The 14,952-nt window shown below is 42.4% G+C and overlaps 1 protein-coding gene across 9 annotated transcripts in view; it reads left to right on the forward strand.

Moving 5' to 3' along the window:
* Positions 1 to 772: 772 nt before the first annotated feature.
* Positions 773 to 14,952, forward strand: part of LOC112558315 (beta-1,3-galactosyltransferase 1-like) — a 33,083-nt gene continuing 18,903 nt past the window's right edge. Inside the window, exons 1-5 of one of the 9 annotated variants that reach the window (XR_003098126.1) lie at positions 776 to 855; positions 2,036 to 2,228; positions 4,746 to 4,915; positions 5,917 to 6,123; positions 6,861 to 7,331. Coding sequence is in view for 1 of the 9 variants with exons in the window: in XM_025228720.1 (XP_025084505.1) it covers positions 827 to 855 (29 nt within the window). In the remaining 8 variants the exon portion in view is untranslated. Of the gene's footprint in view, positions 856 to 2,035; positions 2,229 to 3,850; positions 4,916 to 5,319; positions 5,464 to 5,916; positions 6,124 to 6,860; positions 7,332 to 14,952 lie in introns of those variants that run through there. The other 8 variants (XM_025228727.1, XM_025228728.1, XM_025228725.1 and 5 more) reach the window with 8 other exon arrangements.

The raw sequence follows: 14,952 nt of genomic DNA on the forward strand, positions 1-14,952 counted from the left end.
CAGAATTTGCCCGACCACTAACATATAGAGTGAATACGTATGTGCGCGTGGCTGTACGCGCACGCTCTCAGACAACTGTTCTGTATACCGAACTAATTTTATTCACCAAACTGAAACCGTTTTTCGCTCCTTATAACTTGTGTTTCGGCAAGGAAAGTATATATATACACAAGCTGTTGCCTCGCGGTCATGAGGTTAACCAAGCGCTTTAATTGTTCTTCGATCAGTTCATTGATTTTGCACATCCTTTTAAAATCATGAGAAGGTAAACTAATCGAAAGTGCTTCGTCCCCAGTATTTTCTTAATCTCTAGAAATGTTAAGCTGCACAATGAGTACATCAGTGCAGTGTCAATCCAGCAGCAGAGACATGTTTCACGTATATACAAAGCTTCCATCCGTATGTGGGGTCATAATGTGTCTGCCTTTAAACTCTTTATTCCTATGAAAAATGTTTGAAATATCTGAAAAAACATGGTTCCAAAATATTGCGGCAGTATATTTTTAATCTAGCGCATGAGTCACCAGTGAGCTCCACCTATTCTATAATTTGTGCGTGTTGTGGCCAGGGCGGATCGAGAGCTTACGAGATATAGTTTCTGGAGACGAAGGCAAGCGTGCGATTTTCCAGGACAATCTATTTATCTGCTATTTTCACTTGTATACATCATGGAATATCTTGTAGAAATATTTCATCACATAGGTCTATGGTTTACCCATTCTTTGTGCTTTTCCCAGCAGAAGCAGGTTGTTTAATTATCTCCCTTATGATGCGCAGAGTTGTCCGCACATGAAGAAACGACGACATTGTGACACTGATGTGACCAATGCGACATTGTGATGGGAGTGACCGATTGTAAGTAATCGTAATTACATATATGTAATTATTGAAAGTGATCCACCATAGTAATATGATATGTATTTGGGATAAATAAAGGAAAGAATTACTGTTTTTCAAAAATGGAGTAATTAAGGATAAGTCGTTTTACGCAAACCGTACTGTTCGTTGTAGTCGTTTCAGTCTTACAATGACTAAAAAGGTCGAATGTCACATTTCGAACGCAGATGAAAAACGGTAGCAGCTGAGGAGATAATTATTCGTTCGCATTCATTATTTCGTATCTTAAGCCAACACCACGTCCGTAAAATATTTACCTTTCCTATCGTTTAGAGCCTTCGCTAACTGCTCAGTTTTCACTCCATTCCTTTCCCTGCCCCCCTCCCTCTCTTCGTCACACATACATAAACGAGCGCGCATCCGCCTGTATACGCACCCTCACAATCTAATCTTCCTCATACCACCTCCCTCTACCCACCCATTTCTCTTCCTTTACTACATATCCTCTAAATCTCGTACAACATGTTGCAAGACCTTTTCGTGTGCCATTTGAACGCTGGAAAGTATAATTCTTTAAGAAGCTTTCATGGAGGTAATACCCTGTCATACCCATCATAGCGACAGTCATATTATTAACTACTGTGCTCTATACGAATACGAGCCATCTACCACCTTCCCTGTATGAGATATGTTGGTTTTGTATAAAAAGAAAGCCTAGAACCGACATTTAGTTTTAGACTGTCCGCCTTGATCATCGTAGGGGCAGTTTTAATAACTGTTAACAAATAATGGGCATAAATAAGGGACACATATTTCATTCTGAAGCAAAGAAAAATGCATGATGAAAGTGTCTAGGCTTGGTAGTGTAGCAAACACACCACAGGCCTGTTAGTACCAATTACAAATAAACCATTTCTAAACTTTTGATCTACCATCACTTTGAACTGTCGCAATTGTTATTATCAACCATTTTCTAATTGCCTGAATCTAAGAAGCATGACTTCATTGATTCACTTAAGTATTTTATATTATAATTGTGATTATTTTTTTAATCTTGGCATCACTTACTGAGTTTGAAGTAAACAGGTTTTTGAGTGATTTTAATAGTGGCCTGTACACATAGTATTTCATGTGTAACAAAGAAAACAGCGACTCACTTTGCAAGCATAGACTTCCATGTTTGTAATTTTGTTACTAGAAAACTGTACAATGACCAGATAAAAACTGACACCAGGGAGATATGTCTGCAAGGGAGAAATAAATGAGAGGAAACCTGCCAGGAAGTACACCATTAGACACACAGTGATATAAGTGGCAGGTAAAGGTATTACTGACAAAACAGATGAATGATGATGCTTGCTTGGCTATCATGCTGTCTTGAACCGCTGAATGTAAGTATAGGCTGAATCAAGCCCCTGCACTTAAGTAAAATAGGAACTATAAAGATAATATTATAGCTTTAGAGAAGTTTTTAAAGAAACATTTTATAATTTTTTTAATCAACAAAATTCAAAGTTTATAATTATTTTGTGTGTTGTTGTGTGGGCATGTGTGTACACTGGTTTGATTTTTAAACTAATTACGGTTATGAATTCATTTTGTTGGTTTTGATGGAATGGCATAAACAAGAGACATCATTTATTGTGAGACAAAAGTCTATTTACAGTTCAGCATCATTTATGTACAAGGCACATATTGAAATGAAATGAAGTAACATTGTGCAAATATGTGCTTGACATCCACTGTTTCATTTGACTGCCCCTTAGATATAGGGAGAGGAGTTGGTGGTTAAATCACTTGATCCAAAATGAGAGGTGAACTGGTTCATTACTTGTGTGCTACAGCAAACTTACCCTAGTTGACCTACCTGTCAGAATGGGTACCTAACTTTATAGAAGGCTGGGGAAGGTATGGCTGCGAGGGAGATGAGAGAGGCACTGCCCTCGCAAAAAAGCTGGCTCCCCAAAAAATGAGGTCTCTAATGCTCACTCCCAATGACCTGAAACGGTTAGGGGCCAATCTTTATATATAGATGAGTTGACAAAATAAAAAAGCTACATTTTAAAACTGTTATATCTTGTGCCTTTGAGTGAATGCATATTTGCATTCCTACAGATATCCATGCACTAATACATACACAGGCAAGCACATATGCAGAGTGTGCCTGCCTATCTTAATTCCCTAATTCTCCCTTGTATATTTACTTCATGCATTTGATGACGAAGAAAAGGTAGAATATATTCATTTGCAACAGTGGAACACATACATTTCCTTTGATAGTTGGGTCAAGGAAGTGCCACATTTTTCTATCCTAGGTGAAGGTTGCAGGTTTCAAGGGCAGCATAACATCAGTTTCTTTTGATATTCATTCATTGTTTGCTCGCTAAAACAATTTATTTATTTTTGTACTCCATGCTTTCGCAGAGTTTTACTTTGTGGGCGGAAAAACACTGGCTACCCTGCAGCTATTGTTTTTTTGTTTTTTTTTTTCACAATCACCAACATGAATCTTTAGGAGAAATAACATTTTTACGGAACTAAATATATATTATGGTTTACTGTTATGTATTCCAGTTAAAAGGCTACCCTTGCACATTCTTTTGCAATGCAGAGCATCTATTAACTGGATTTATGTTTGTATTTGGATATATGTCCATGTGTGCATGCACTTTCATTACACTCCTAACATCAAATTTTCTTTCTTTCTCTCATACTTTCAAAGTCAAGTTCATATTTTAAAAATGTGTAAGAGTGATCTTTTACATACCAATAATAGAATATACATTTCTTGTTATGCTATCTGTTGTCTGTAAAATTTTGAGGGGTGAATGTTGCTAAATATCAGAGAGTGAAGTGTTTATTTGCAGATGTTAAAACAATCATACTTGAGGGCCCTCAGGGAAGTATATTGGGGGCGGGGGGAGGCAACATGTGTACCGTAACATCGAATCTCATCAGTAGCTACTTGTGAAAAAAAGTAAGAATTGTAAAGCAGCATCTACCTGATCAGCAGCGGCCTGTGACATAAGGGTGAAGGTGGCAGCAGCTAACTGATTGGCAACCTGTGACAGTAGGGGTGGCTAAGGAGTCATAAACAGCGCTTACTGGCTCAACAGCTTGTGAAAGGAGCTGGGGTAAGAATGTGTACAAGCAGCCTCAGGACTCGGAACACCAGCTGCCACCATAATCACCAACACCGCTATAACAGCTGCTGCCCACTCCTTGGCAAGTTAAAAACGTGGATAATCTGTTGCTATCGAAGGTAAGGTATCATAGACACTCCGTCAAAACCTCCTGTCTGCGCGAAAACCTTTAGCATGAAAAAAAATTATTTTAAAAACCCTGTGGCATTGATAAGTAAAGTTTCTTTTAAAATTAGATTTAGAACTATTTGGGGGCACACGGCTGGTGTATCTTAGGGTCTGTTACAATCTTGGGATAGGTTGGAAGAGTGGGAGGATGAGGTGGAATCAGCATCAAGGGGAAGTAGGCAGACGCCTGAAGGTGTCGCAGTTCGGCTACCCCAAGCATAGCTACTGTGGCCGGTTGGGACTGAGTGACACGACTGCCAGCATGGCTAGGCTAACGGCATCACAGGATCTTTGTCAGTTGGCGTGACAGCTTCGCTCCGGACTAGCCAGTGGAAAGCGATGGCAAAGAAAGATAATTTCACCGACTGCCTACTGTTCAACGCGGCACCTCGTAAAGCGCGGTTTGCGGCCCCTGACGAGCCAGGCTCCGCCTGAAGCATCTCTTTGATAGTGCCTGCTGCGCGTATGGGGGTTCGGCCCCGGCAGTAACGGCGCGGCCGAAAGATGTGCCGACAGATATTGAGACATTTTAAGTGCTTCGGGTGGGTGTGGGGGAGTAGCGAAACGGAGAAAAGTAAGAGCGCTTCGGTGTTGCAGGCAGACGCTGAGCGCGCGCAAAAGACGAGTGGAAAAGGGAGAGCACTAGCGCGGAAAGAGGAGGGACGACGACGTGACGGCGCTTGACTCGCCCTCTTACTCCGAGGAGGCGATAATGCCGAACGCAGCAGACGTCAAGGGATAGTGCACGTGCCATCGTTCGTTTTGTGGTAAGTGACAAACACACTGCTTGATCGTTGTATAATCTGTTTCGCGCACGCCATGCCTGTGATTGCAAGATGTCAGTCGCACATTACGACAGCGATCAAACTGAGGGTTTTCTTTTTTAAACAATGAACCGCAGTTGCCGAGCTACGTCAAATGCGTATGTGTATCTGTCTTTACTAGCAAACCCTCGTGACATGTTCAGTAAGAAAAAAAAATGCAGCAAGGGGAGGGAGCATTCCTGGGGACACCGAAAACCTGGGGTGATCGAAACCAAAACCCAGGGAAATTACTTTCCAGTATCTTGGCGCCAACACCTGTTTTCCCTCAAGAATTTCTGTCTTCCCTTTTCCAGCGTGAGATGGGGGAAAACCACTTGGTATATATTTTTGTCCTTTCCTTTCAACAGCAAGTTGAAGTCGGCAGCCGAAACGCCACCGTTCTGTCCCTGGTTTATGTTGGACACGTCAACAACGCTAAACGAAGAGCTCCCTAGTGCCGCAACTTTAGGCAGCAGGGGTGCAACGCAGACAGGAAAGCTAACAAACAGAAGGTCTCAGAAAGAAACCATAGATGACCTTGCATACAAAGATTTTGCGACCATGGAATGCAATTTTTGTAAGGGATGGAGATTTTGCTGTCAGTGCAGGAAAGTCGACATGGTTGCGGCATTAAAAAAGAACCTCTTCCCATTCTTTAGTCTATTTCCTTTTGTTTGTTTAAGTCTCTTTGGTCATTTTTTTAAACCAGTTGCCATCTGCTGCAATCTAACACTACGCCCTCTAATGGTATGTTAGGTTTGGGGACGATGTTTCATGTAGCCGGCGTTTTAAGTTCACACACAAGCACATAATTCCTCTTCCCACCTCCCCTTTATTTCCTTTCTTCCATCCTTCACCTAACCCCTCCTTCTCTTTCTCTCTCCCGTCCCTTTCTCCCTCATTTTTTTTTCTCCCCTTCATTTTTTAAAAGTGCTTACCTCCACCGTGTTTCTCTCCCTGGCTAGAGTGGATTGGGGCAGACCGATGGCCTGTAAATCGTGGCTTAAAACAGCTTCACGCCGATGGCTGGAGTACTTACTTTAAAAGAGGTGTCTCACCTGGTGAAGAACGAGAGGAATGCAATGCACGGGAAGTGTAAATTAAAGGCTCCACGAGGTTAATCCGAGACTGGCATAACCTGACGTCTCTCCACTAGGAAGCGCGGTAAACACGTAAGTGATTATCCTTGTGTTGATGTATGTTTTTATTTTTGGGTCGGTTGTCGGTCGGTACAAAGTAAATATAAAACACATTTGAGACTAAACTTTACAGGAATTCCAAATTTAAACTCAAATATGCATGAAAAGCGACAGAGCAAATGCTTCACTGCACAGGTGAACATCGATCTGGGCACTTCATGATGTTGCTTGTCCTGGTTTCGATCCTTTCTCATGAACCGAACCGAAACTGTGTGTAAACAGTGTGTACTGAGATGCTTCTGTCCTAAAACATGGTATCCCTTAAGGGTCTGTCTTGGGTCCGATGCTTTTTGTGTTGTTTGTCCTCTTTGTCTGATGTTACGTCACCCCATGCCGTGTCACATATGAAGTAAAGTCCTGGATGCTCCAAAACAGACTGCAACTGAATACGATAAGATTGAACTGCTACTTGTCTGAAGACATTTCTGCGTCATCCTTCTCTGCCTCGGTCTGTCCATAAACAACTCGACTATTCTTTTCTCCACCACTGTCCGCAGTTCGGGTGTCATTCTTGATCAGAGTGCCTTTTCATCATTTCTCATCATTTCTCTTGTCTGCAAAATTATTTACCTTAAACATCGTAAGATTAGTACCATTCGTCATTATATCACCACTGATGCAAGTAACATTCTGATCTGTGCCTTTGTGCTCTCAAGGATTAACTATTGTTATTCTCTTTTGGTTGGCATTTCCAAATCTCTTCTTGACAGACTTCAAAGATCCAGAATAATGCTGCTCTCCTCATCTGCAGATCATCTAGATGTGAACTTATATCACCCATTAATCGCTTTCTTCACTGGTTGCCAATCGTGGATCGTGTAGCCTATAAACTTTCCACTACTCCGCCATTTTTGGCCCTGGACCTCGGTACCTCTCCGAACTCACTCCCATCTATACGACGCACGACTTCTTCGCTCATCTTCTGACACCAGACTTCTGCGAGTCCCACTAAGACAAAAACGTAGAGATCTTTCTCCTACCAAGCCTCGTCTAGTTGGAATGGATTACCCATCAGCCTTCGTCACTCTGATTCTCATACCACCTTGAAGTCCAAACTTAAGACATATTTTTAGAACGGTGACTTCACTATGACCATGTATGCGTATAGGTGGATTGCTATCTGTCTGCCAACACCAACGCTTAGCCTCTTGAGAAGTTCTCCGCTGTTAATCTCGGCGAGCCTAAACAAAGACTGTGAATAAACCGGAAGCTTTGTAGTATCATGCCTCGTTTTAGTAGTTAACTGGAAAAAATCGTCTGCCAGCAGTCCAGTAATACAAGTTTGTGTTGTGACCCTGTCCTGAACAGAGGCGTGCATAACGTGTGTCTGTAATTTATTTTGTGTATGAGCGCGTGTCTGTTATACAAGTGAGAGTCTGTTTTATGCGAATATGGTGCACGGTTGTTAGTGATGCAGTCTATTATTTCTGTATATCCTGATAATGATGATGACTTATGACATCTGTGGACAAGAGACACGTTTTACGTTAAAGTTGTTTTTCAATTTCTGCTGTACCGTCGTTTACTGACATAATATGCAGCCAGAAAAAGGCACCGACCAGGCGAACCGGTCTGTTTTGCTCGTGAATAACGAGCCAGGAAAGTTGAACTTCCAAAACAATGCGTTGTGAAGGACAACATTCGTGCACGTTGTCACTACAGAGTCGATGCATCTGACACAGAGGTTTGTCACAGATCAATAACAGAGCCTGAACATTTTGCGGTAATGGAGCTGCAAAGGCAGACTCAAACCGCACTAATGGAGAGCAGTACCATAGAGCATTATCCTAAGGCTGGCATTACTTTGTGAGACCTACTACTTCCGTCTTTTTCTGTCTTCTCCCGATAACGAGGCCCATATTTCACTAAGTGGGCTGCCACACTTGAGCAAGATCCGATTTGCTTCATTTGCACTGATTAGCGATTAGTCCGTTTCCGGACTTTCTCATTACTTTTTGTTGCTTTAAGGGATTGATCTACCACAACTGATTAAGTACCATTTTAAGGGATCACATATCGTTGAAAACGTGACTGAAATATTTTACATGAGGGTTGTATAATAAACGAAAAATAAAAACCAATGAAAAAAATCAGAAGATTGTCGCATTTTCAGCATTATTTGTGTATGTGTGCACACGGTGAAAACCGTTCTTAACCGGACAGATAAAGATAAGCATTTGATGAAGTTTGGCGAAGTTCTTACATGACGATAATATACAAATTTTGGTCAATGTTCGTCCATGTTCGTCTTTTAAAAACTGTTTTTTAGGAGGGTTGGAGTTGGGGTCATCAAAAAATGAATACCGAGCTGCTTGGTACTAACCACTACACAAAATCACGTTCAGAATTACTGAAGCTTATTTACCGCCAAACGCTTACATTCGTGCGTGCATATAATATAAGCACAAGAGTGAGCACTCCTGCGAGCTCATCAAGTGCAATAGGGAAGGAGAGACAGACCGAGCGTGTATAGGGAAGAGACATTAAAAGGCAGTAATTCAAATTACATCTCTTTTGGACATAAACGGTGGAGGTCAGAGATGAGTGGTTAAAACATTTATTTCCCAGTTTGCTTGGTTACTTGTTTTGTCATTTTTGCCAGTTTTGACTTAAAAACCAGGATGTATTGAAAAACAACGCGTGGCGCATGGTTCCTTCTGTACAGGAACATTTATTAAGAGCATAATTTTAACTAGTAGCATTTTTTGCCAATAGGTAGGTACAACTGCATCCTCTTAAGCATTGAAAGCTTCGTGACCTAATTTTTTGCAGGCAGGTTCAGCTTATCCACCCCGCCTAACCCTCCCCTACCCCCCAAAAAATGCCTAACCGATGTTATTATACCAGGGTCTGCATGCGGAAGACACGGCAAATACACGCTGTACACCAGTGCTTTCTCGAATTTAAGGAGTGAGCCTCCTCTTCAGACAGCCTCGGTCTAGTGCGAGACGTTGCCGTGAATCACGTGCATGCTGTGCGATGTAGACGGGGGCCTTATTAATCTCGCTGCCAGAGCAGATAAGGACTCATTAAGGTAACTCGCTGAGGGCGAAGGTGACTGCTTGGCATGGAACGTTCCAGAATGCTACGACGTTGTTGAGGTGGGTGTTCAAGGATAATTCATTGGCTGCGCCGCCCGCCATCCATCAAGTAGAGGCTTTTAACGCCAGAATAGTCTGCTGGTGGGTGCTACAGTTCAGCTGAATGTGACAGGGACGTTCTTCCCTGAAATCTTGCAATCTCTCTTTGTGTATTGATGTATATCGATCAGTCGTGGTTTAAGATTACCCGCAGCAAGTACAGACCTTGCTGTGGTATCAAAAAACAAAACACGCACACACACACACCTGACATTGATTTGTGGGACATCTGTGACCAGACAATACATTAATATTGAAATCCTTCTTTTGTTAATTGCTTCGGATTCACCGACCCCTGTTTTAGTCTTCTTTCAAGACCTAGTGGCGGCGCGTGCTTGGCTGACCTGGCAATGGTCGATGGAATTTAGTATATAAATACTCACCTTTTTTCCAACGTAAAATATTTTTGCAAGTTTATACGCTAGAAGGATTTTAATGTTATTCTCATTTTAGAGTTCGATTTACATTATGCCAAGTACTGTCCAGAGGCTGGTCTGGCAGTGTACTGGTCAAACAGTTGCCTGTCACCATGTCATAACCTCACCACTCAAGCTTGCGACATTTACGCATTCTTTCTGTCAACGCACAACAAACGATCTGCCAGTGGGTTTTTAAATAACAAAAAAACCACCTATTATTATAACAATAAATGAGTAGTTAAAATCTTTTACAAACCCTGGCAACCCACCCCAGGTAAGATCGTTACCAGTTCCTTACAAAAATGTGTCTACTTCGGTCAGACGTCGTCCACATTCTGTCCCTCAAGTACACATAGTAAGATCACTGGTTACTTCAACAAAATCCAACGAAGAGCACCGTCACCCAAATATAAAACCCTTCACAGCGGGCCTTCACTGAATGAACCTTTTCTTTTCGAAAGAGCAATGTCATCTAACTATGAATTTCCGCTGATGCTGAAGATGCTTTACTGTAATAATGCGATAGTTGAAGATCTGCTTTAACAGGTCTACGCGGTCTGAAGCCATCCACCTGTTTTTCTGCTTGCAGCTCTTCTGCCGTGGTTCTAATTCGGTTCTGTATGATTTTCAACATGACCTTTCTTGAGTGGCTGATAAGGCTTATGGTTATGTAGTTCTGGCACTGTTTGCCGTTTCCTTTTTTTTTCTTCTTTTTTTTTTCTTTCTTTCTTTTTTTTTTTTTTTTTTGAGAAGAGTTATGATTGTTGACTGCATCCATTTGGGCCATTTCTTGCGTTCTCAGACTCTTTGATACAGGACAGTCAGGACCTTTGTAGTTTCTTCCCCGCCCTGCTTGAGCAGCTCAGTTGGTACATTATCAACCCCTGGCGACTTTCCTCCCTTCAGACTATGGAAAGCTCTTTCGACCTGTTAGGACTGGTAGGTCTGCAGGCTGTCTCTAGCCTGGTTGTTTTGGAGGATGATTTCGTCGGTGTTCAGCTGGAAGTTGTACAGAACTCGGTTCATCGGTTGAGTACAGCACTGATTTCTGTGAGAAATACATATACATCCAGAGCATTTACGCTCAATAATTTCTTTCAGGCTGTGGCACCTGTTATTCACAGAGCTGGTTTTCAGGAAACGGGCGTGTTCTCCGGGTAATTCAGTTTCCGGAGATATAACATGAAGGAAAGGTTTCCTTCGTCAAGTTTTCCGTCCACGACGTTTATCGAGAGTGATTATGTAACATATCTTCTCGCGGTACGAGCATCACAGACACCAAGCACGAAGCAGACGACAGAAGGGGATGGAATGTGTTTCTGCTATTCCTCCAGGTAAGACAACCGGATCTGCGGAATGGCGAGGACGTTGACACCCCGAAATTTGTCGCCATCTCCGACAGAGTTGTAAGGCGCACGGCAATGTACAGCGCGAGCTTATTTCTTCTGACGGCTGTGGTATTCTCACCGTGTTTTTCCGCACTTTAGCCCATTTGCCTCATCCATTACCACCCAACAGGCGAGGGCGAGGGTAATTGGAAACAGAGACAATTAGAGGCGTGAAGCGAGGTCATGTATCCTCCAAGGTTTGCACCCGGTGAACGGCAGGTCGGCGGAGCTGGCAAAGAGAGAGAAAGGGAGGAATGGTTCACTGTGGTTAACGGGTTAACTCGATGTTATCTGTCAGGGTTGTTAGCAGGCACTGGGGTCCATGACATGATTGTTCTTGTCGCTGTACGTGAACAGGTCGATTAACTGTCAGGTTTGTGGATTGGGCTTGTCTGGTAACCGTAGATATTCTTATCTAGGCTCGTCTTTCGTGTCCTTTGTTTCTTAAAAACTACAGACGCTGGGTCGCAGCGACACTGTCTCCTTTTTTCTTGTCTTTTTTTTTTCTTTTACTTTATTTCCTCTGTGTGTGTGTTCTTGAACTGGTCCTGCTTTTATGACGTAGCCAAAGACATTCCGAATCGTCGTTCCAAGACATCTGAGTGTGAAGGTTAATGTATGTTGTTCAAATGGTGTATTTTGGCTTTAACGTGGCAAAAGTACTTCCCGAGTGTTGTCTTTTGGCTGTAAGGTGACAGGTGCGAGTACCTTTCGCATAAGTGTGCATATGAATAGATGACACTTTCATCTTCTCTCTCTTTACTTATATACACATACAAACCTAATTATGTACATTCTTACGTGTACACAATACCAATGTATACACATTCTTATAAATGTTTGAAGGAGTGACAAAGAACATTAGGGACTTTAATTTGTTTGAAACATCAACCTTTTTACTGATGCTTAGCATTAGGACGGTTAACTACTATGTTTTTATCGGATGCTTTTCTGCTTGATTGTTGCAAAATAATAATGAAACCCAACAAAATCTCTGCTTCCAAGGGCTTGCATTATTGTAGCTTTTTTAACATATATGTAAATGTATAATTGATATGTATGAAGGAACCTAGCAAGGTATCAGTACACATTTCACATGACCAATACTGAGTCGAGAGAATGGTAAGAAGTAAGTCCAAAGCTTAACGTGTCCGGCAGTGGAGTGACAGTGACTTTTTTGCTGAATGTATCGGCCCCCGCGGCTTATACAGCTGGTTCCGGGACTGTGCCGTGTCCTCTGCGCGTGTGTGTGTTGGGGGATGGGGGAAGGAGGGGCTGTGAAGATGCATTCGGGTGGCGGCTTCCTAGGACCGTGTCAGCTGCAGCACGTCTGGGGTGGGTGGGCCGCGCACCGCTTGTCCAACAGATGCTGCATCAGCAGGAGAGATGTTTTGAGCGTGAAATGCCGCCAGGGGTTCGAGTGCTGAGCCCCGCGCTCTCTCTCTCTCAGCCGTGTGCGCGCGTGAGTTTCGGAATCCGCCGCCGAGCGGACGTATTGTGCGAAAGCATGCTGGGTGCATCCGATCAGGGTGGAAAAAAGATTAGCAAAACAGGACGTGTCCCGGAGAGAAAACACTGCCATCGCAAGGCCACGTTTTTCCCTTCTCGACCGTCATTCAGCCTTGTTTTTTCTGACGCATAGTGAGTGGCAAAAAACCTCGCCAAAAAACTAGTCGCTTCTTGCACGAGATGGGTATTGTGTCCCACGATACGATACCACCAGCCAAAGAAATAAAGGGATTTCCACGCTGATAAGCATCGCGAATGCATGGCTAACGTTTTCAAAAGCGGATCAAGGGTGAGTTTTTTCTTCTTCTTCTTCTACTCCATCTTTTCTGACATCATCAGGGGTAATTAAGTGCTAAACCCTTGGGCAATATCGAGGTGGGGGAGGACAGAGGGAGCGCTTACTATAGGAAAGTGATGGTCATAATTGTTTTTCATGTGAGAGAACAAACCTAGAACAAAACAACGTTGTGCTTAAAAGTGAACAGAACGAGAGTCCCTGAGGAAAAAAATAAACCACAAAACCAACTTGTAAGCGAGAAATCGAGGACTTCGTACATGGCACGACCTTTTCTCTGAAGATGGCCGTCATGCCTTCACTTGGGGAAGAAATGTTTATTGTTACAAACTCATCGCTTCAGAGTTATATGCTATTCTTCTTACCGGCCCAGTTCTTAACCTGATGTTTTAAGTGCTGTTCACTCCTCGCCTGCTTCACAGCTTTTTTGTGGGGGAGGGATTTTACATTTTCCGCGAGAACGGGTAGGGAGCTAGCACCGAGACGATGGAAATATTGCTTTATTCAAGACGTTGGTGGTTGTCCATGATGAAATGTTTAGTTTACTTTGTTTTTGGCGGAGTAGGGGTGGGGTGATATTGGAGATGTTGTGGTATCCGCAGCGTCATCTAGGAGTTTATTGAAGCAAACATTGCATGTGAAAGTAGGTCCGAGGCTGCATCTGACAAAATGCATCATAGTGTAAAGTCTATAGTGTAACAACTAACGTCTGTAACATTCGCCTCTTGTCGCTGACACAATGATTGCGGGAGAATTTTTCGCAGGAGAAGCTATTTCGCCTGACTTTGGACAGACAGCATGTTTATTGATTTCAACTAGACAGTCATACTGAAAAAATGAGCCTGGGTTTGTGCACTCTCTTTTTTAGGTAGACTGAAAGACCTGATAACGGACGAGTGACGCTCCTACCATTTTCCAGACGATATCATGACGGACGTGTGCTTCAGATGATAAATCTTTGCTGTCGACCATATGAACATTTCATAGCCTGGAACGTCTGCTCAACACAAGACCTAGAACGATTATGTTTGCACTAAAACAAAGTTTCATAGTTAAAAAAAAATGGTGAAGAATTGTCCTGACAAAAAAGTACCGCTAGTACTTTTTTAAAGTGATGAATGTCAGATATTGCCAGCAAGGCACGTGTTCGTTGGCACAGAATGGTTAGTTACATATAGATATTGATGCAGCTTTAAGACCTATTCGAATTAAGGTAAATTAAATATGATTACTGCGGGATGTAAGATCCATCAGTATCACCACTACTTAATAATAATGATAAAGATTTATATAACGCATTCCTCCACTGAACTGTAGACTCAGTGCGCTTTACAAACATTTTCTGAATACAAAACACTAAAAGCACACATTCAGCCGATACAAAATATGCATACCACACATAATCACTATACAGAGCAAAACATATCAGCAAGAAACTGGCTTGATAACAGGGATTAAAGACGGAGAAGTCTGCGCATGAAGTATGTCAGGAAGGGACCGGTAGTCTGCGATCGGGAAAAGATGGGAAAGTCAGGAAGAAATCTTCTACTTTTAACTGTTTCGCTGGAGCAGTGTATTAACACATATAGGACAACATCATTGAGAACATTGAATGCGGTGCTTAATTAAATTTGTGATGTAAATAATGTAAAGCGTTGAGAACCAGCCGGATGCTGGGATTCTTCACTTTGAAAGCATACCTTTTAATATTAATAAACACAGTCTTGCAATCACTAAAGTAACTGCCAGAGTTGCACCTCAGGGACAAGAGGTTTGTTTGACAATAAGTTATGTTTGCCATTCTCGTCCCACGTGATACCATGCGACTCCATTGGGTGGGATGATAAGCTTGGTTGGTTGGATTGTTTTTTACTCTGTGCCAGCAAAGAAGGCTCTATCATGGGGAGAGAGTGGGTGTTACTAGCAGTTTATTAAACCTTTGCCACCATACACTGGGAAGCTCAGTCAGTTCTAAAAAATACAAATAACTTGAAGACAGTCGTCTATTTGTCATTATTCGTCTTCGCTCTGATAAGGAACACAAGGCGTCT

The sequence above is a fragment of the Pomacea canaliculata genome, linkage group LG2 (genome assembly GCF_003073045.1).
Source record: "Pomacea canaliculata isolate SZHN2017 linkage group LG2, ASM307304v1, whole genome shotgun sequence".
Taxonomy (NCBI): Eukaryota; Metazoa; Mollusca; class Gastropoda; order Architaenioglossa; family Ampullariidae; genus Pomacea; species Pomacea canaliculata.